Raw genomic sequence first — 21,926 nt, 5'->3', positions numbered from 1 at the left:
TTTACTTTTGTTAATCAATTTTCTTAATAGTACAAGCACAACCTCAAATTTAAAAGACTTTAAAAACGCAATGCAAAAAATACTTTATCAAATCTAATTTTCACATAACTATTCTTCTAAGGTTAGTCGTAAATTAGTAATATATAAGATAAAAAAAAGTTAAGTGTTAAAGATATTTACATATTTTATATGATTTGTTTAATAATTCAGTTTATATCGAATCTTTTATTAACAAGATCAAGTTTCTTTATTACAGGCTAATGCTACAATGTATAATTAAGTATTTTTTAGTTTCAATCCCTTTTAATTAAGCACGAGTATTGTTTGAAACACAACTATTTTTTACTAAAAACAAGTATTGTTTAAAATGTAACTACTCATAGCTAAACCATCAAGTATATGAGTATTGTTTGAAACACAACTCGTCCTAACTCAACCACTATTGTCTAATATATGAGTATTATTTGGAACACAACTCGTCCTAGCTAAACCACCGAATATTATTGTTTGGACCACAACTACTCTTAACTAAAACTGAATATTGTTTGAAACATAGTCACTCATGACTAAACCATAAAGTATTCTTTGGAATGCAATCACTCCTAACTAAAATAAGGTTTTACTAATAAGATTATCTAAAAGATTACATGATTGCTCACTAAAAATAGGATAATGTCTTACGATTGATAAAGATAAAATACACTTTTCTATACATAGATGAACAAAACCAATGTTCTTTCTCATAATTACGTTTGTGCAAGTTCTTGTTGCAAGAATTTTGTTAGTCATCATTCTTCACAAAGAGCTTTAAATAGTTTGAGAAGGAAATGGTTGATGCAAAACCCTCTGAGTTGTTGTGAGGGTCTTCTTCGACTAGTTCTTCTTCGATTGCTTCTTCTTCTTACATTTGAGCATGTTTTGAAGTTGCAAGATGCATTTAGTGCTTTTGGTTAAGCATTAAATGCACGTGACTTCTTTGCCAACACATCAGGAACATGACATAGCTTCACAAACCTAGGTCGGTAGCTTCCTTCCACCTTTTGAGACACACATAGGACCTGGTACAACTGGCTAACTCTACAACACTAACATCATGCCTTTTTTCATAAAAGTTGTTTGCCTAAAATAACTTTTAAAGTGTTTTTCAAGAAGTTTTGATGTTGACAAAATATTGCAAGATTATCCTGAAAGAATGAAGGAGTATATTGCAAGTATAAAATAAACATTTATTAGTTTGACGTATATTATGAATTGTTCAGAACGTTGTCTATTAATGAAGTATTCTATTGGCACTCCAAGTAAACGTTTAGTAGATAAACTAAACTTGTGTACGTATGTTCAAGCTTGTTTAAGATGAACAACATACATAAGAAACTTGATTTGTCAAGCATAACACATATTAAACAACATTTTTATCTATTCAATCACACAACTTATGTTTGTTGGACTAAACTTAACACTTTGCATCTGACATGATACTTGATTTGTCAAGCGAAACACATATTAAACAACATTTCTATCTATTCAATCACACAACTTATGTTTGTTGGACTAAAGTGAACACTTTGCATCTGACATGATATGATACACACAAAAAAATCGTTTTTTACACTTCATTGTTTAATCACATTCAAAACCAAATAAAACATACTTTGAACTTGGATCTAAGAGTAAATAATTAATCCCTGTAGAAAAAAAATTAACTACAAATATACAGATTTTGGTGCCAACCACGTTTCCTTCTCATAATGCAAGAGGTGGTATGAAATGAAATATGATAGAGTAACACTCCACTAACATGAAAACACTCCCTTTTTTTGCCATGAGCCAAACACATAAGCATAAAATATGGCTGCTAAGCTCTTTGATTCTACTCTTCACCTTCCAATTTTGTTCTTGTTCTGATACCATATCTACTGACAAAGCCATCAGAGATGGCGAACTTGTTGTTTCCAAAGCCAAAACCTTTGCTCTTGGATTTTTCAGTCCAGGAAAATCCAAATCCCGCTATTTGGGAATATGGTTCAACAACGTGCAAGAACAAACTGCTGTTTGGGTTGCAAACAGAAACACTCCCATCAACGACACCTCTGGGGTTCTCTCAATCAACCCAGATGGAAACCTAGTCCTCCACCACAACTATAGCTCTAGTCCCATTTGGTCTACCAGTGTTTCACTCACCCAATCAAATAGCACTAGCACTAACGTCATAGCTCAACTCTCAGACCTAGCAAACCTTGTTCTGATTCTTAACGACACCAAAACTGTCATCTGGCAAAGCTTTGATCATCCCACAGACACCTTGATTCCATATCTAAGAATTGGTTTTGACAGAAGAGCTAACCAGAGTTGGATCCTCCAATCTTGGAAGACAGATGATGACCCCGGAACAGGTTCTTACACATTGGAACTGAGCAGAAGTGGGAAGCCACAGTTGTTCTTGTATCACCAGAACCTTCCCTTGTGGCGAGGAGGATCGTGGAACGGTGAATTATTTATGGGTGTACCCAACATGAAAAGAGATTTGCTTACATTTAATGTTTCTTTTACGGAAGATGACAACCTCGTAGCACTCTCATTTAACCCGCTTCATAAGTCCTTGATCACTTGGGTGGTAGTTCAGCAATCAGGTTTCTTTAATGTATTCACTTGGGATAACCAAAAGAATCAGTGGAACAGGTACTGGTCTGTGCCAATAAACCAATGTGATAACTATGGAACGTGTGGATCCAACGGTAAATGTAACCCTTTGAACTTTGACGAATTTCGGTGTACTTGTCTACCTGGGTTTGAACCCAAATCCACAAATGATTGGTATGATAACAGAGATGGGTCAGGAGGGTGCGTGAGGAAGCAAGGTGCATCCGTTTGTGGGAATGGAGAAGGGTTTGTGAAACTTGAAGGCTTGAAGCTTCCTGATACCTCCGAGGCAACTGCCAAAGAGGGTTGGAGTTTGGAAAAGTGTGGGGAGGATTGCTTGAGAAACTGCTCTTGCACTGCATATGCAGTTCTTGATGTAAGAAATGGTGGAAGTGGGTGCTTGGCATGGCATGGAAATTTGATAGACATACAAAAACTGAGTGATCAAGGCCAAGATTTATTTGTCCGTGTTGATGCAGTTGAACTAGGTACTCCCTCACACTATCTTTTACTTCTTGAATTTAACACCACGTATATATAGTAGGATTCTGCTGCTACAACCTATCTGAACTGTTTCTTCTTATCAGCAAATTATAACAAAAAAACTAAAGGATTACGCGGTAAAAAGAGGATGGTTACAGTTCTGATTGCTTCAGTACTAACAAGTTTCATTATCCTCTCCGGTCTGTATTACCTCTCCAAGAAAAAAAGCAAAGGTTCGTCATCGTCATCCCAAACGGCTGCAGTAACTTCAAACTCCATTATGACTTTTCAAGATAACTAACTTCCCTGTTTTATAAATTTAGCAATGATATCCCCTGTTCTTTATGGTTCATTATTATTTTCTGTATGTGATAGAACATATAAGTCTTGGAAGCTTTTTAAGTTTCAATATCTTTCCAAGATCATAATCATAAAATAAACCTCATTTCTTTAAAAACATGAAGGATTCCAACATATAAACAAGAATTAAAATAAGAACATGTCATGAATAAAGGAAACAATATGAACATAAAATAGTATACTAATGGTGCGAAGTTAAAAAAAAAACAAGTAATGTAACTAATGAAACTAAAGAAATAGAAAAGATGAATAAGAAGTGGAAATAGAGAACATTCCATGCTTGGTCATGGTTTTCATACTCTCCTTCAAACACATGTTTTCCATGCTTTCTAAAACTCTTCTTTTCTCTTTTTAATTGAACGGAATTAGTTCTCGATTGAAGTCTAATTTCAATACAAACTATAATTACACATTTAAGGAAATAAATCTACAATTATAAATCAAAGAAAAAATACAATAAATAAGTTCTATTGTACAAAAATTATAAACAAAATATTTTTATTCTTTAAACTAATACTAATATATATTATTGTGAATCACACACTCACCAGTATGCATGAAAAACATCTGGTAGTTTCTTTTATATTACGAATTCTTTTGTTTTTGTGTGTGTGTGTGGTATTCAACTATTTTATGGACTGTATAAAATATGTTACAGTTAGTATAGCTGTTTTACCAATCTCTAATTTTCTTTTGTATCAGTAGACAACATTTAAGTTTTATTTAAGAAAACAATAACATAAAAGGGATCATTACATTTTCAACACTAGATAAATGAATAATTTTATAAACATTGAAATGTTTGTTAGCAAAAGCATGTGGTACATTAAATATTTCCCCTCTGAAAAAGACAGCATATGTTAAGACTTGTTTAGTAATAAGCAATAACACAGAATGTCAGAGGTATTATATGTATGCTCACTCCATTGACAGAATTCCTCTGCCCCCTCCCTTTTATTCTTAAAGAATGTGGTGGTTATATTGCTTTAAGTCTTATCTAAAGGCATTTCTAATTTCAGATAAAGTGATGCAACATTTAAACCAATTTTACCCTGAAGACGACCACGATATCCAAAGCAACACACATTCAAACCTTCCCTTCTTCAGCCTTAAAGTGATAACGGAAGCCACAAGAAATTTTGGTGATGAGAATATGCTTGGGCAAGGTGGATTTGGTTCTGTCTATAAGGTAACTCAAACTCTACCATGCATGAGCTACTGTTGTGAGAAGTGTCTTTTATGTCTTTACTTTTCCTTCAATAGTATTGTAGAAATGATGAAAAAAAAGTGAAATGGGGTTCAAGAGTTATAAACATTTCAGGGCTGCCTAGCCAATGGACAAGAGATAGCAGTGAAAAGATTGTCCGAACATTCAGGTCAAGGGACAGAAGAGTTTAAAACTGAAGTTAGATTATTAGTTAAACTTCAACACAGAAATCTTGTGAGGTTGCTCGGTTGTTGCTTTGAAAAAGAAGAAAGGATGTTAGTTTATGAATACCTACCAAATAAAAGCTTGGACTTCTTCATATTCGGTATGTCTTTCTCTACTCACTCATTTCTCCCCAACCTTCATATATAAATTTCATAGATCCCCTGATTAAACCACTGTAACATTATACCAAAAAAAAATGTTATACTCCTGTTTCATGACATTTTTTATACATATCTGAGAATTTGAACGCTTAAATTCAGATGAAAAGCGAAGGTCATCACTGACTTGGGATAAGCGCTTTGAAATCATTTTGGGGATTGCTCGAGGTGTGTTATATCTTCATCAAGATTCAAGGCTGAAAATAATTCATAGAGATCTAAAAGCCAGCAATGTGCTCCTTGATGCTGCAATGAATCCCAAAATCTCAGATTTTGGTATGGCTAGAATATTTGGAGAAGATCAAATCCAAGCAAGGACGAGAAGAGTGGTTGGAACATAGTAGGTCTATTATTCATGTAAACCTATAGACAGGAGTTATTAACATGTATTATTCGTAATGTTCTAACCGTTTTGGATTATGCAGTGGTTATATGTCACCTGAATATGCAATGCATGGACGCTATTCAACAAAATCTGATGTCTTTAGTTTTGGGGTCTTACTCCTAGAGATTATTGCTGGGAAGAGGAACACAGATTGTGAAAAGGGAAGACCCTCTCTAAATTTGATTGGACATGTAAGTTGAGAGAGAAAAATCATTAAAAGTGGCAAACAAATTATTGTGTTATCACTGATTAATTTAATGATTATGTTATACACGTGTAGGTGTGGACAGTTTGGACAGAAGGAAGGGCCTTGGATGTAGTTGATTCAACACTACCTCAGTCTTATTCTCCATCTCTTGTTCTGAGGTGCATTCAAATTGGTCTATTGTGCGTGCAAGAAAATTCAGCGAATAGACCTTCCTTGTCAGAAGTTGTTTTCATGCTAGGCAATGAAACACCTCTTTCTCCACCCGAAAAGCCAGCATTTTTACTGAATGGAGATTTGCCCGAGTCATTAACATTAGGTGGAGGATCTTCAATAAATGAAATAACAGCAACTACTATCAGTGCTCGTTAGCTAAAAGTTACCTCAGACATGTATATTGTTCACATAAAATGTGAATCTTTCTACTCTAGGTTCTATAGTAGTTTAGAGTTCTGGAATATCGCCTTCTTTTATGTGCTTGTGTGTGATGGTAGAAACTTTAGAGATTAAATCTTGAATTTTTGCGACACAATCTAATCAGAGAAGTTTGAAATGTGTGTACTAAGAAAGGGCATCTTGAATCTATGTTTATAACCTTTATTTCAAGAAAAGGAATGAAGGAAAAGTACACTTTATCTGGTGGTTCATGTTTTTATTTAATCAAGAGGTGCTTCCAAATGTTGTGTAGTGTTTTTCCAGTTTTATAACGACGCAGAGCCTCTTATTACTTAAAATCTAACTGAAAGTAGAAGCACATCATAAACTTTATTAACAAATATTTATTATTGTAATTAGCATAATAAAATATTAATTTTCATTATTGATAATATTCATAATAATCTAATAATGAAATAATGTTAATTTATACAAATTCAACATGTAAATGTGACTACAATGGATATCGTACTTAATTAAATAAATGTGATAACAACACTTATCCGATATTCTATTTATTATTATTTTGTTTCTTTGTAGAGGGATAAAGTTAAAAAATACTTTTCTGCTCAATCACTTCTTGATGTGATAGCAAATAATAAAATTAACAGAAATATCTGTTATTCTTTAGCGCGCGCATATATATATATATATATATATATATATATATATATATATATATATATATATAAATATATATAATATATATATATATATTATATATATATAAATATATATAATATATATATATATATTATATATATTTATATATATATTTATTTATTTATTGCTTATGCAATATACAATTGATGAATAATACTCTCCTTTTCCTTTCTAACATAGTATTAGAGTTGCTTAACTTCCATCACGAGCTATAATATTTTTTTCTCCCACCATGCAATTTACAAATTCGACGACACTTCCTGTTTTCTTTGTCACACATTCAATACACTTATTTCTCTCAAACTTGAAGATAATAACTTTTTCTCATTTAAGAGTAGGTGTTTGTTACTGTCAAAGTTCTTCAACTCACCAAATTTATTGACGAACATGTTGCTCTCCAATTTCTCACACTAGAGGATGCTTTAACCAACATAGTAAATCAAGACTACATCAACGAACAAAATATAAGTTGGTGGTGGTCTGACTTCTAGCATCCATGAATATGTTTATTTCACCAAAATGATAGGTTTATCTTCTTCTTGACAAAGCTACACATATACTATGTTTCTCATTTAAGAGCTCAGATAAAAAAAAAAATCTAGTTGTTCTATATATCCATGTTTAGGATGCCTTCAGTTGTGTTGAAATAGATTGTCAAAGTACAAAGAAATTTTCTTTAGGGTTTGGGGTTTGAAGGGAGGAAGATCGCTTGGACCTCTTAGGAGAAGGTTTGTGTGTCTGGTGAAGGTGGTGGGTTCGGTATCATTAATGTTAAACTTTTCAATTTGGCCTTGTTAAGTAAATGGATTTGGAGGTTAGGTTCAAAGTGGTTTATGAAAGGAGGCATTACAATCTAAATACGGAGGTTGGAGAAGTTTGAAAGAAAACATATCTTATAACAAAGACTCCTGTGGTGGAGAGATTTGAAGGCGATTTGGGAGATAAAAGACTGGGGTAGGGATTTCGAAGACTGTTGTAAGTGGGAAGTTGGTAATGGTAAGAACATTACCTTTTGGGAGGATAGGTGGGTGGGTAATGTTGTTTTAAAGAACCAATTTCCAAGATTGTTTTCTCTTTATCCTAACAAAGCTTTAACGTTGGATCTTTGCAGGTATTGGGTTAATAGTGTATGAGTGTGGAATTTGGAGTGGAGAATGAGTCTTTTTGATTGGGAGAAGAATCAGGTTAGTCACCTCTTGATGTGGTGCATGACTCGTGTCCTGTTGTGGAAACTGATGATAAACGGGTTTGGAAAAATTGTGAGTTTGCTAGAGTTATCGATTAAATCTGCTTATGATATTCTAAGAGGAGAGTTAAATGGCGATCGTGCGCGGTTGTTTAAGGTTTTTTGGAGGATTAAGCTTTACCCTTTGTCCACATTACCGTCTGGAAGGTGTTGGAAAACAAGATTGTTACTAAGATTAATTTGGTTAGACGTATGGTTGAAGAAGAGACTTTAAATCACTTGTTTTTTGGTTGTAGAATCACCTAGTTAGTGTGGAATCTCTGTTATGCATGGTTAGGGTGGATGTCAGCTGATCCTTTCGACGCTCATTCACACTTCTTATAGTTCAATTTGTGTAACGCTTCTGATTCTAATTCTGTTAACTTAGTTTTGCGGAATGTTTGGATTGCAGTGGTAAATGAGATCTAAGGACATAGGAATAAGATCATTTTCAATCATTTTCAAGGATGGAGTGTTGGATCATTATGAAATTTTATCTTTGTCTCAACTAAAGGTTTGGTCTAGGTTATCTTCTAAAGTGTCATTTGCTTATTTTTCCTATTCAGATTGGTGTCTTGCCCCTTTGATATGTTTACGTCGTCTTAGTCTCATTTGTTTATGTTCTTGGTTGGTGGGGTGGTGTTTCTTGAGTTGGGGGTGGTATTTTTCAAAGGTTTTGTTGGTTTTGTTAGTATCTTTTCGACTACGTTTTTTAGAGTTTGTAGAGTGTTTGAGTCCGCCTTTATGTACCCGGGTTTGACTACATATGAAATGATCCTTATGTAAAAATTCATCTTGAATTAATTTGTTGTTGATAAAAAATTTGCATCTGACTAACAATGGTAAAATCATGTTAACTTGTTGATAGTTGTAAATTAATGAAGTTTTTTTTTTTCAAATTGTCAAATCAATGAAAAATTGAGAAAGTTTCTAATCATGAAGAACTATTCCATGAAATGGAAGTACTGATGATATTGAGATAATATATTAAATATATGATAAGCTCAAGAAACATTAAAAAGTTGTTTTCATCATCTCAAAATTTGAAAAGAAGAAGAGAGATATCGACCAAGAGATTATCTATATATATAGATTAATTAGTGATAACCATCTCTTACCGTATGGGTTAAGTTAATAGTTGAGTTAAGCAAAATCGCGTATTCTGAGATGAATATAGTAATATAGTACTACATAGAAATGCAGAATGACGAGAAAAGTGATAACACAAAACAACAGTAATGATTCTAAGAAGTTATTAAATGTATATTTATCCACTACTCCCTCCTAAAAATACGGTATTGTTTGAAACATAATGTGTCATGTGTCTTTGTGCAATTGGTGGTGCAAGCAATGCAATGTTACACCATGCAACAGTTATTTGTAGGCAGAAAAGAGTGACGTTTTAGGTACGGCCTTTGTTGGGTGGGCATTCAGCAGCCTCCACGACGTTCCAAAGACAAGCTTCACAAAAGGAATGAGTGTTCCCAAGTGTACTAGTCCTCAATCCAAGTGAAAGTCTTGCGTAGTTGTGGGTACATGAATCTGCTAGAGAGATAAATTAGTACAAGGAGTACGAGCATATTGGATTTCACACCACTGCTATTTATTTCTCCTCATAATATGCAAGAGGAGTATGAAACAACAACTCCATGCACTATGCTAAAAGTCCTTCAAGCTTTCTCATGAGTCAATACAACAAGCATAGCATCTACCTGCTTTGCGCTAAGATTCTACTATTCAGCTTCTCGTATTGCTCTTCTTCTGATACCCTATTTGCTGACAAAGGCATCAGAGATGGAGAGCTTCTTGTTTCAAAAGCCCAGACATTTGCTCTTGGATTCTTCAGTCCAGGCAAGTCCAACTTCCGCTATGTGGGAATATGGTACAACAACGTCCAAGAACAAACTGTTGCTTGGGTGGCAAACAGAAACACTCCCATCAATGACACTTCTGGGTTTCTTTCAATCAACCCAGATGGAAACCTAGTACTCCAACACAAATATAGCACCATTCCCGTTTGGTCTACCAATATTTCAACTTCCCAATCAAACAGCACCAAAGTCATGGCTAAACTCACAGATATAGGTAACCTTGTTCTGATTCTTGAGAACACCGAAGCTTTCATCTGGCAAAGCTTTGACCATCCCACTGATACCTTGCTTCAAGATCTAAAAGTTGGATTTAACAGAAGAACAAACCAGAGTTGGTTCCTCCAATCTTGGAAAACAGATGATGATCCCGGAACAGGTTCTTACACTTTGAAAATAAGCAGCACTGGGAAACCACAGCTGTTCTTTTATCACCTGAACATTCCCTTTTGGCGAGGCGGATCGTGGAACGGTGAATTATTTATGGGTATACCCGACATGAAGAGAGAAATCTTTACTTTTAACGTTTCTTTTATAGAAGATGACAACCAGGTAGTACTCTCATATAACACGGTTGATAAGCCCTTGGTCTCTCGGGTAGTAGTTCAACCGTCAGGTTTCTTTCAAGTATTCACTTGGGATAACCAAAAGAGTCAATGGAATAGGTACTGGTCTGAACCAACAAATCAATGTGATAACTATGGAACCTGTGGATCAAACAGTAACTGTGACCCTTTGAACTTTGAGGAATTTCGGTGTTCTTGTCTACCTGGGTTTGAACCCAAATTCCCACATGATTGGTATGATAACAGAGATGGGTCAGGAGGGTGCGTGAGGAAGCAAGGTGCATCCGTTTGTGGGAATGGAGAAGGGTTTGTGAAACTTGAAGGCTTGAAGCTTCCTGATACCTCCGAGGCAACTGCCAAAGAGGGTTGGAGTTTGGAAAAGTGTGAGGAGGATTGCTTGAGAAACTGCTCTTGCACTGCATATGCAGTTCTTGATGTAAGAAATGGTGGAAGTGGGTGCTTGGCATGGCATGGAAATTTGATAGACATACAAAAACTGAGTGATCAAGGCCAAGATTTATTTGTCCGTGTTGATGCAGTTGAACTAGGTACTCCCTCACACTATCTTTTACTTCTTGAATTTAACACCACGTATATATAGTAGGATTCTGCTGCTACAACCTATCTGAACTGTTTCTTCTTGTCAGCAAATTATAACAAAAAAACAAAAGGAGTAAGCGGTAAAAAGAGGATGGTTGCAATTCTGATTGCTTCAGTACTAGCAAGTCTCATTCTTTTCTCCTGTGTATATTACTTGTGGAAGAGAAAAAGCAAAGGTGCGTCATTTACTATTAAGGATGCTATTACACAGCACTCCAATGATTAAAAGACAAGTTTTAAATTTATGTGCCGTCACTATAATGATCTCTGTATAGCCTTGGGTTGAATGACAATGTATATAAATGTATATATATGCGTGTTTAAATTAATTTCTTTTGTATTTAAAAACTATGGCTCAAACCTTTTGACATCAACTGTCTTATATAACAACGGATAATGATCAAACCGTTAGAGGAAATTTACCAATTCCAATGTGGCCTCTTTTGAGAAGTCGCTTCCCTGTTTTATAACCTCCGTAGTGATATCCCGTTTTTTATGGTTCAATACTATTTGTTAGTCTCTTGAATACCTCTTAATAACTTCATTGTCAATATGCAACAACTATGGATATATTCATGAAAATTGGTATATTTATCAGTTTCTTCTGGTTTAGAAATTCCTTTTTTGTTTTGTTTTACTCATTATATGGACTGCGTACTATGGTATAGTTAGTAAGGCTACTTGACCAATCTTAAGATTCGTTAGCAACTGCAGGTATTGCATCTAAGATTTTATTTATAATAAATAAGAGGGATCCTTACATTGGAAACACTAGCAAAATGTATAGACGCATCGACATGTATACAATTTATATACAAATATTTATAGCTCATCCACTACAATTTACCCTCTGAAAAAGAAGAGACTTTAGAACTTGTTTTCCCTTATTTCAATTAAAGGGAATAATTTGTAGAAATAGCACACAAAAAATGTAAGAGCAGCTTATTATTTGATGTCGTGCATTTATAATTTCAGATAAAGTGATGCAACATTTAAACCAATTTTCCTCTGAAGATGACCACGATATCCAAAGCAACACACATTCAAATCTTCCCTTCTTCAGCCTTAAAGTGATTACAGAAGCAACAAGAAATTTTGGTGATGAGAATATGCTTGGGCAAGGTGGATTTGGTTCTGTCTATAAGGTAACTCAAACTCTACCATGCATGAGCTACTGTTGTGAGAAGTGTCTTTTATGTCTTTACTTTCATTCGATAGAATTGTAGAAAAATGATGAAAAAAAAGGTGAAATGAGGTTCAAGAGTTATAAACATTTCAGGGCTGCCTAGCCAATGGACAAGAGATAGCAGTGAAAAGATTGTCCGAACATTCAGGTCAAGGAACAGAAGAGTTTAAAACTGAAGTTAGATTATTAGTTAAACTTCAACACAGAAATCTTGTGAGGTTGCTCGGTTGTTGCTTTGAAAAAGAAGAAAGGATGTTAGTTTATGAATACCTACCAAATAAAAGCTTGGACTTCTTCATATTCGGTATGTCTTTCTCTACTCACTCATTTCTCCCCAACCTTTTTATATAAATTTCATAGATCCCCTGATTAAACCACTGTAACATCATACCAAAGAAAATGTTATACTCCTGTTTCATGACATTTTTTATACATATCTGAGAATTTGAACGCTTAAATTCAGATGAAAAGCGAAGGTCATCACTGACTTGGGATAAGCGCTTTGAAATCATTTTGGGGATTGCTCGAGGTGTTTTATATCTTCATCAAGATTCAAGGCTGAAAATAATTCATAGAGATCTAAAAGCCAGCAATGTTCTCCTTGATGCTGCAATGAATCCCAAAATCTCAGATTTTGGTATGGCTAGAATATTTGGAGAAGATCAAATCCAAGCAAGGACGAGAAGAGTGGTTGGAACATAGTAGGTCTATTATTCATGTAAACCTATAGACAGGAGTTATTCATATGTATTATTCGTAATGTTCTAACCGTTTTACATCATGCAGTGGTTATATGTCACCAGAATATGCAATGGATGGACGCTATTCAACAAAATCTGATGTCTTTAGTTTTGGGGTCTTACTCCTAGAGATTATTGCTGGGAAGAGGAATACAGATTGTGAAAAGGGAAGTCCCTCTCTAAATTTGATTGGACATGTAAGTTGAGAGAGAAAAATCATTAAAAGTGGCAGACAAATTATTGTGTTATCACTGATTAATTTAATGATTATGTTATACACGTGTAGGTGTGGATAGTTTGGACAGAAGGAAGGGCCTTGGATATAGTTGATTCAACACTGCCTCAGTCTTATTCTCCATCTCTTGTTCTGAGGTGCATTCAAATTGGTCTATTGTGCGTGCAAGAAAATTCAGCAAATAGACCTTCCTTGTCAGAAGTTGTTTTCATGCTAGGCAATGAAACACCTCTATCCCCACCCGAAAAGCCAGCATTTTTATTCAATGGAGACAAAGATTGGCCGGAGCCATCAACATCAGGGGGAGGATCTTCGATATATGAAGTAACAGCCACTACCATCATCGCCCGCTAGCTAAAAGCCACCTCAGTTGTTTAAGGTGGAGTAGATTTTATTTTAAATGTTTGTGGTACATGTGTAGCATTTTGCCAATATGCTTCTCATCCTTGCTTTTTAGCTACTAGCTTAGCTATAGCACCTAAAATCATTTGGCGCATTATGGTCATGTAAAATAAATAAATGGAATTTTGTGCACTGATATCCATTGAAATTGTGGTGGCCTGGAGGCTCTAAAAATAACAGACCAGAAGCCATGGTTTATTCATGAGAAATACTTTTCCAGCTTTGAAGTTCGCAGGTTGCACTGCTTCATTGTAAGGATATAATGATAGCCATCATACATACAACATTTATTTTGCTCTTCTCTTTCAAGGCATTGCGTGGTAGCTTTATGACAGCCTACAACTATAGTTTATCTTTAAATTAATTTCTAAATTCAAAACAAAAAGTCAAAGAAAAAAAGAAGTAACTCTAATCATCATATTAACGAGATTTACAGCTTCTTTCATATAAAATGTACTCAGAGCAGTGTAGTTATTCAACAAGAAGGAAAATGTGTACTACACTACCTTATTACCCTTTATTTTTACATCATCTTTCTAAATTGGATAATTTTTAAATTTATCATATACAAGATTTTGGCAAACCTTAGTATTGTTGTTGTATTCATGACACAAGCACCATAATAGCATTTTCCACACAAAATTCCAAAAACCTTGGTCTTCAGCGAGCTTCAATCATAGTTATACTTGCATCATTTACTGAATAAATTCCTTCACTGGTTGATGGATTTGAACTCTCATAATTAGTTTTCTTGAAAATAAACGCTGGTTGTTTTGGAGCAGGAAGAGTTGAGTCATTACCCAGCATGAAAACAACTGCTGACATAGATGGTCTGTCAGCGGCATAATCTTGCACGCATAAAAGACCAATTTGTATGCATCTTTGGACTTCAAGGTCACAGCGCGACTCTCCTAGTGATTGGTCAACAATCTCCATGGTTTTCCCTTCTCTCCACAGATCCCATATCTACATTAATTGAAAATCAGGTCAATTGGATCATTGAAGGGATATATTTAAATTGCAGCAGAAGTTCTCATAAAAATACTAACATGTCCAACTAAATTTGTGGCTGTAATGTCTTCGTGTTGACCACTATTCTTTCTGCCTGTAATAATCTCTAGAAGTAAAACTCCGAAGCTGTATACATCAGACTTTATAGAAAATTGTCCTTCCATGGCATATTCTGGTGACATATAGCCACTACAAAAGGAAAACAAAAATGAAATCACCATATTTACTAATGTACTGTCTGAGTAACAGAGAATGCAATGAAGATTATTAATGTTGTGCTTGTTGATTACTTACTAGGTTCCAACAACACGATTTGTGTTTGCTTCAATTTGGTCTCCACCAAATATTCTAGCCATACCAAAATCTGCAATTTTGGGGTTCAATGCAGAGTCCAGCAAGACATTGCTGGCTTTTAGGTCTCTATGAATGATTCTCAATCGTGAATCTTGGTGAAGGTATAAGACTCCTCTAGCAATCCCACATACGATATCAAATCGCTTTTTCCAGTCTAGTTGTGACCTTTTAGATTCATCTGGGCCAAAATTCAAGGTATCAAGAGTGAGGCATGTAGGATTCATTGTTCTAATACTTCACATATGAACGTTTCACTGTAAATGGTTAGGTATGGACATGGCTACTGTAAATGGTGAGAGCTCAAGTACTAAGCAGCAAAGATGAAAACAAGACATACCAAAAATTAAAGAGTCCAAACTCTTGTTAGGCAAATACTCATAGATTAACATCTTCTCGTCTCCTTGAACGCAGCAACCTAAAATCCTCACCAGATTTCTGTGTTGGAGCTTTGAGATCAAAACTACCTCATTTTTAAACTCTTCTATGCCTTGTCCAGAGTACTTTGACAGCCTCTTCACTGCTATTTCCATTCCATTACTCAGTAAACCCTGAAGTCACCATCCAAGGTAAACTTAACAATATGGATATGTAATGTGATATGGATACTAGGCGTTAAAAAGAGCAAAATGGAGTTGAATATGAACTTGTTAAAGAAGAATGGCTACCTTATAAACAGAACCAAAACCCCCTTGGCCAAGCTTGTTAGAATCAGAGAAATTGTCTGTGGCAGCAGCTATGGAGCTAAGATCAAAGAATGGTAAATCTGAATTTTTTGTAGTGTCAAATTCTTGTAGATGGGTAGAGTCCTCCAATTTAAGACGAAAGGAATGCTTGCGATCCCTTCTTATCCCTTGTCAACAAACAAGGAAACAAATACATTTGAGCACACTATTAATTTAGAATTGAGAACCCCAAGCTTGGTAAATAATAATTGTAAAACTTACCTTGTTTCCTGGCTTTAACAAACCAATACACGAAAGTGACTGCCAAAAACAATAATATAAAAATAGCAACGGTTAAAATTGCCACCATCCCCTTCTTTCCAAGAGAACCATACGGATGTTTTGCATATTTAGCTGCAAAATCCAAATGTAAAGTTATTATAAGTAGAAGAAGTAATGACAGAAAAATCAACTATATACTGTTAAATTAATGGGTTGTAAAACTCTTCTTTTTACTGCTATAATTATGTTTACTTATTTCAATTAGTTTGCTTATCCTAGTGAGGTTCATTCATCGATTTACTCTGATTTTGGACTTATTTGAACTCTGAATGTAGTCTACCTGATCTTTTGCTCACAGCATTAATGGGTATTGTTCTTACAAGGTCGAGATCCTACGAAGTAACTTCTTCCATCCAAGTCTTCTGGTCTTCTCGGCCTTCAGGTATGACAATCTGTTGTCTGCTTTCCAATCCTCCAAGCCGAATTGGGGGGTGGGGGGCAGGTTGTGAAGGCATTCCGACGATCAAATCAGTCTGAGTACTATATGCAGGTGAATAAGGGGTGAAAAATTACCTTTTATGTTGGGGTCTCCTATGATATTTATACTTTTTGGATGGGCCTCAGCTGTTTATGGGCTTGCATGTGGGTCCAAGAGAGGGCGCAACTATCCCTTAATCATGGTTTACTGTTAAGTATGGCTTAATCACGATTAATTGTAGGTTTATGAGATGTGTTCGGATTAGGAGAGTTTATTTGGTCTTTCCTACTATTCGAACGTTTCGTCCTTTCGGCCATCTGGTAGTACATTTTCCCCAGGCTCAAGTGGAGCGGTTTAAGTGCGAACATAGAGTCTATAAAAGAAAATTTGTTTTATCTTTAGCCTAGATATTCATCCTGGGTCATATGCCCCCAGGCCCTAGTATGGGAACTATACGCAGGGTCTTATATGGTAGATATGTTGGATAGTCGTTACCCCGCGTGGTTGGCACTTCCTATTGACTTGTCGCCATGTGATTTGCCCATGTATCCTAGAAGCCGAGTAGGGGATCTCTTTGTTGTGTTCAAGGTGCGTGGATGTGACATGGTGTCAAAATGTTGATTTGGACCGTTGAGGTGTAGCGATCCAACGGTGCAGATTAGATGTGACGGTTCGTATTCGCCTTCTCCCCCACCTATAAATAGGGGTAGTAGTGGGTTCCATTTTTCATGCGTGAACAGTGAATTTGCTTCGAGTAACCGAGAGTCGAGTGAAAACTTAATTTGTGTGTGCCAGTTGAAGTGTCATCGGAGGTAACCATGTCTTCCTTTCCATCACCACTTTATTTTCGTCCGTGTCCGGGGGTCCGAGTTGGTGCACATCTGCCACTTCTCGTTGTTTTTCTACACTAAGACTATATTCGCCAACCAAGTGGTATAATGTACCTCTCGGATGAAACCAGCATCTAGGAGCTTTTGTGTCTCCTGTTCAGCGATCAGTCTCCTTTCTTACCCCGCATGTCGACTGCCATCCAAGCAAACAAATCAGCATTCTCTACTAACATAGCGGTGATCAAATCCTTCTCCCCCTCCTTCAAGGTTGAACCAAGACGTGTATCTTGTCCCGGTTGGCCCATCTGCCACAATATTGTCTCATCCTTTGGCTCTACGCGAGGTTCGTCATGTGGTCTAGGATCCAAGTTGCTCATGACTGTCACCTAATGGACTTCCAACCTCTGGCTTGGAGGTGGAGGGTGTATTCTCAGACTTGTTGCGTAACAATCTCTAGCAGTCCTATTACGAAGTGGACTTTAAGCCTAACTCAACCCCATAAAATCGGCTCATGAGGTGAGGTTTGCACCCACTTATATACAATGAAATGTCCTAATCTCTAGTCGATGTGGGATCTCCAACACATCCCCTCACGCCAAGAGTGACAGCTCGTGCGTGGGATAATATATTATGGGTGATCCGATAACGGGTGACCCGATAAGCCCAACAAACACTCGCTAGGATAGGCTCAAAATGGCTCGAAAAATAGCAATGGTATCAGAGCCATTTCGAGCCTATCCTAGCGAGTGTTTGTGTTGGGCCTATCATGTCACCCGCTGTCAGACCGCTATCAGACCACCCATAATATATAGTCCCACGCACGAGTTGGTAGTTTCGGCGTGAGGGGGTGTGTTGGAGATCCCACATCGACTAAAGATTAGAGTCTTTCATTGTATATAAATGGGTGCAAACCCCAACCTCATGAGTCGGTTTTATGGGGTTGAGTTAAGTTTAAAGTGCATTTCGTAATAAGTCCTCTCCTCGGAATGGAGGGTGACGACCTCGACTTCCAAATATAGGGAGTTTCTCTCTCCCAAATTACAATCTAATTAGGTAAGATACTAATCATGAGATTCTATAGTTATTAAATTAATTGCATATAATTGGGTACAATATCGTCAAATATTGCATACAATAATTGCATATAATTTTATAATTATTATTTCCTTAATAATGACTCCTAGTTTATTGAGGGATGATCTTCTAATAATGATGTTGTAAGATGTTTCGGCGTCTACTAGGAGGTATCTGATCCTAGTCATGTAATGTTTTTATTTTTATTATTTTGGTTTACACCTACATTTATTTAGTTAATATTAAGTGTAATAAGACATTTATAAATTTTCATTAAGATAATCTTTCATTAATTAAACTGTTTATTAAATAAAAAATAGAATCTTTATATTTTTGTTAACAATAAAATAATTTCTCGTTAACTATTTAGTATTCCATTCAAGTTATTACTAAAGTATATCTTAGTTTTAATAATGTATACAGTATAAACTATAACTGATTTTAAAATTAATGTTAATCTCTACACACACTAAAAGAAAGGAAATCCTATTAATTAAATAAGAAAATGGGAATGTACCTAATTCAAGGGCATCTACTCTCACGAACAAGCTCTGTCCTGCTTGCGTGTACGTCCTCGTGTCCTCCATGTCACCGTGCCAAGTAACACACCCACTCTCCAAGCTCACGTTCGCACTCGTGTACGCCGCACACGTGCAATCCTTCAAGCATCTATCTCTGCACTCTCTCATTCCAATCATGGCTACCACACGCGCCTTCGACGTGTCCGGAACCTTCACACGTGCCACCTCCACGAACCCCTCTCCACTTCCACACGTGGACACATTTTTCTTCCGCGTGCACCCACCCGAACCGTCCCGAAGAAACCACTCCCTCTCAGACCTCGGTTCGAACCCCGGCAAACACTCGCACTCGAACTTATCCGCCTGATAAGGGTCGCAGTTCGTGTTCGACCCGCACCGCCTGAAGTTGTCGCACTCCTCCTTTGGCGCGTCCCATATCTGAAACCACCTGCGCTCGTGATCCTGCCACGTGGACCTCGTCATGTGCCCACTCTCCTCCAGCACCATTCTCGAGAACACCGTCGGGTCCTTCACTCCGTACATTATCGAAACCTCATTCTCGTCGTTCACGTAGCTAACGTTGAAAATAAAATTCGGAGTCATCTCGGGCACACCGCTCCATCTCTGACCCGTCCATGACCCGACCCTCCACAACGGGGCGTCGCCTTTGTAAAGAAACAGTTGCGGAAACCCGGTTGGGTCGATTTTATACGTCAAGTTCCCGGTTCCAGGGTCTGTTTCTGATTTCCAAGATGTTAAAAACCGGTTCAGACCGCTTTTTCGGTCCAACCCGAGTTTCATGAATGAAAGCATGGTATTACTAGGATAATCAAAACTCTGCCAACGAACAACATTTTTGTCTGTTTGGATCAAAACTAGGTTTCCCGTGTCCAAAAGCTTGGCCGAAACGTTCGTTGATGTCATGGAAGCCTTTGAAGACCAAACGGGGTCGAGGTTTCGGGTGTTATTATCGTGGAGTACGAGGTTTCCGTGGTTGTTAATAGATAGAACACCGGAAGTGTCGCTAAGCGGAGTGTCCCTGTTGGCAACCCACACTACCGATTGTTCCGAAATTTTGTTGTACCATATCCCAACGTATCGGCTTGTGGAGTTTCGTGGGCTGAAGAAACCGAGTGCAAAGTTTCCTAACCCGTCGGAGACCAAAACGTCGCCGTCTTTCATGGGATGGCTTATGGTTATGGTGTTGTAGAGTGAATGGCAACAAGGGTAAAGAAGCATGAGCAGAAGAAACACACTGAGAAACTCCTTAGCTGAAAGCAACTTCATGATAATGGTGTTGTAGTTGTATGTTGGTGTGTGAATGGAGTATTTATTAAGAGAAAGCCTTAAATGATTGGAGGAGCTCCTTGAATCGGTATTTATGATGGTGCTGATATTTTTCCGTGAAGATTGATACGCATGAGTTGTTTTTAGTCAAGGTCGTGCATGTGAAGAGAGTGTGATTGAGACACACAACTAAATTTCAATTATGGGTGGTTGATTCACATTAAATACTTGGTTTCTCCATGTGGCTCAGAGCGACACATAGTACAGATGGGTTGGGTTATTAGTTGCTTTAGCCAATCCATCTTAAAAGGCAGATCAAATATAATGTTCATGAATTAATAATTCTGTCTTATCTAAATAACCGCCTTCACTTTGTCAAATCTAGTACTAATATATGTATTTTGTTGGCTAAAAGTTCAACAAAAAAAAAAAGACAGAGACCAAGAGAAGTGTTATTTATTTTGTTGACTTTTCACTACAAGGAATGTAAGGTTTAGACGGAGCCAAACACGCACAAGAGGGAGGAAGTGGACGCTAGAGAGAGTGTTGACTTAGCGTTCCATAATCCAAAATTGGAAACTAATTTTGTTTGTATCCTTGTTAATATTAACTAGTGTAGGTTAAACTAATAATAGAGTGGGTTCAGTTTTCATTAAGCATAAGTTAATAGTGAGAAACAAATTCACGCTAACTTAAATGTGGAGGCTAATTTTTAGTTAACTTAAATGTAAAATTTGCTTACGAAGACACTACAAATTAAATAAATAAAAAAAGCTGAGAATAGGCAACACATTAAAATAATAACTCAACAAAAGTAATAAGCAGCGGATAATAATTTTTACAACTTGAAAGAATCTATGAAGAACAATAACAAATAATGGCAACAAAGACACATAGAAGTAAAATCCACGAACACAAGTCAGTCAATCAAGCTCCATTATTATATATCAAAATTAAGGTTACAAAAGAGTCTCAAGTCACAACACAAATTGTACTCAATAATTAGCCAAATAACAAGACAACAGAGATGAAATAGAAAACAAAAAACCAGAAAATTCACAAAACTGCAACTACCGTACGCGGCCTATAGGTCAATGTTCCAGTGACTTTTCAACAATTATAACGGTCAAATTGAAGCACCATGAGTTATGAACCTGCTGACAAAATGTAAACCCGATCCAACGGTAGACAAAGCAGCAACGACGATCCAAAAACAATTCGTCCTCAAAAAAATGTTGAAAACGTTGTTGCAGTGTGAGACAAATTTCTCACTTCTCAAACAACTTCTCAAAGATCTGAACGGTCAAATTGAAGTACCACAAGTTATGAACCTGGTGACAAAGTTTCATCCCGATCCAATGATGGACAGAGCGTCGGTGGTGGCCGGAAGTTGCTGAACAAAACTTCCTCTCTTCACTCTTTTCTCCTTTTATTTTCTCTCTCTGTCTCTACTGACGACACTCTCTATTTGTTCAAGAAAAAATCCTAAAGGTGATTAATATTGGACTGAGCCTCTACATAGGAAGTAAGCCCAACCCAACAAATCTCCCCCTCACAACTATGTGGAGATGATCGACAAACTGACAATCTCACAAGTTTCAAACTTGCTTCTCAGTAGCATTGACCAGACCAAGTCTACTCACTCTGTGTCGCGAACGACTGCGCACTCCGTAAACTGCAACATCGTCACCGTTGCACCAAATCTGCAATTCGCGCATCGCCAGAGGATGTTGTTCCATAGTCACAAGATGACACCCTGATCTGCACAGCCCGCGCCGCCACAACACCCTAGCGCCTCCAGCAAGAACCCTAATCGCAAGTAGTCGCACTGCGCAGACGATCGG

The 21,926-nt window shown here is 36.7% G+C and overlaps 3 protein-coding genes across 4 annotated transcripts; 2 read left to right on the top strand and 1 right to left on the bottom strand.

Moving 5' to 3' along the window:
* Nucleotides 1-1,802: 1,802 nt before the first annotated feature.
* LOC137809477 (G-type lectin S-receptor-like serine/threonine-protein kinase RKS1) lies at nucleotides 1,803-13,670 on the top strand. The gene is made up of 13 exons (XM_068610586.1): nucleotides 1,803-3,356; nucleotides 4,503-4,672; nucleotides 4,805-5,015; nucleotides 5,176-5,413; nucleotides 5,499-5,649; nucleotides 5,739-6,030; nucleotides 9,622-10,968; nucleotides 11,068-11,196; nucleotides 11,996-12,165; nucleotides 12,300-12,510; nucleotides 12,670-12,907; nucleotides 12,993-13,143; nucleotides 13,233-13,670. Exons 1-13 carry the CDS (start codon nucleotides 3,272-3,274, stop codon nucleotides 13,533-13,535), a joined length of 3,696 nt encoding a protein of 1,231 aa, XP_068466687.1. The 5' UTR covers nucleotides 1,803-3,271; the 3' UTR covers nucleotides 13,536-13,670.
* Nucleotides 1,823-3,181, top strand: LOC137809478 (G-type lectin S-receptor-like serine/threonine-protein kinase RKS1). Its single transcript, XM_068610587.1, has one exon. The coding sequence runs from the start codon at nucleotides 1,823-1,825 to the stop codon at nucleotides 3,179-3,181; it is 1,359 nt and encodes a 452-aa protein (XP_068466688.1).
* Nucleotides 13,671-13,969: 299 nt separating the features above from the next.
* On the bottom strand, nucleotides 13,970-20,141 carry LOC137811956 (G-type lectin S-receptor-like serine/threonine-protein kinase At1g11410). 2 transcript variants are annotated; one of them, XM_068613818.1, is made up of 7 exons: nucleotides 18,792-20,141; nucleotides 15,893-16,024; nucleotides 15,614-15,798; nucleotides 15,286-15,496; nucleotides 14,889-15,126; nucleotides 14,633-14,783; nucleotides 13,970-14,549 (listed from the first exon to the last, which is right to left on the bottom strand). In XM_068613818.1, exons 1-7 carry the CDS (start codon nucleotides 20,080-20,082, stop codon nucleotides 14,244-14,246), a joined length of 2,514 nt encoding a protein of 837 aa, XP_068469919.1. In that variant the 5' UTR covers nucleotides 20,083-20,141; the 3' UTR covers nucleotides 13,970-14,243. The 2 variants fall into 2 exon arrangements, with proteins under 2 accessions (XP_068469919.1, XP_068469920.1); XM_068613819.1 differs by lacking the exon at nucleotides 18,792-20,141 and adding an exon at nucleotides 16,233-17,527.
* Nucleotides 20,142-21,926: the final 1,785 nt, after the last annotated feature.

The sequence above is a fragment of the Phaseolus vulgaris genome, chromosome 2 (assembly GCF_000499845.2).
Source record: "Phaseolus vulgaris cultivar G19833 chromosome 2, P. vulgaris v2.0, whole genome shotgun sequence".
Lineage (NCBI taxonomy): Eukaryota > Viridiplantae > Streptophyta > Magnoliopsida > Fabales > Fabaceae > Phaseolus > Phaseolus vulgaris.
This window is presented reverse-complemented; position numbering and strand designations above follow the sequence as displayed.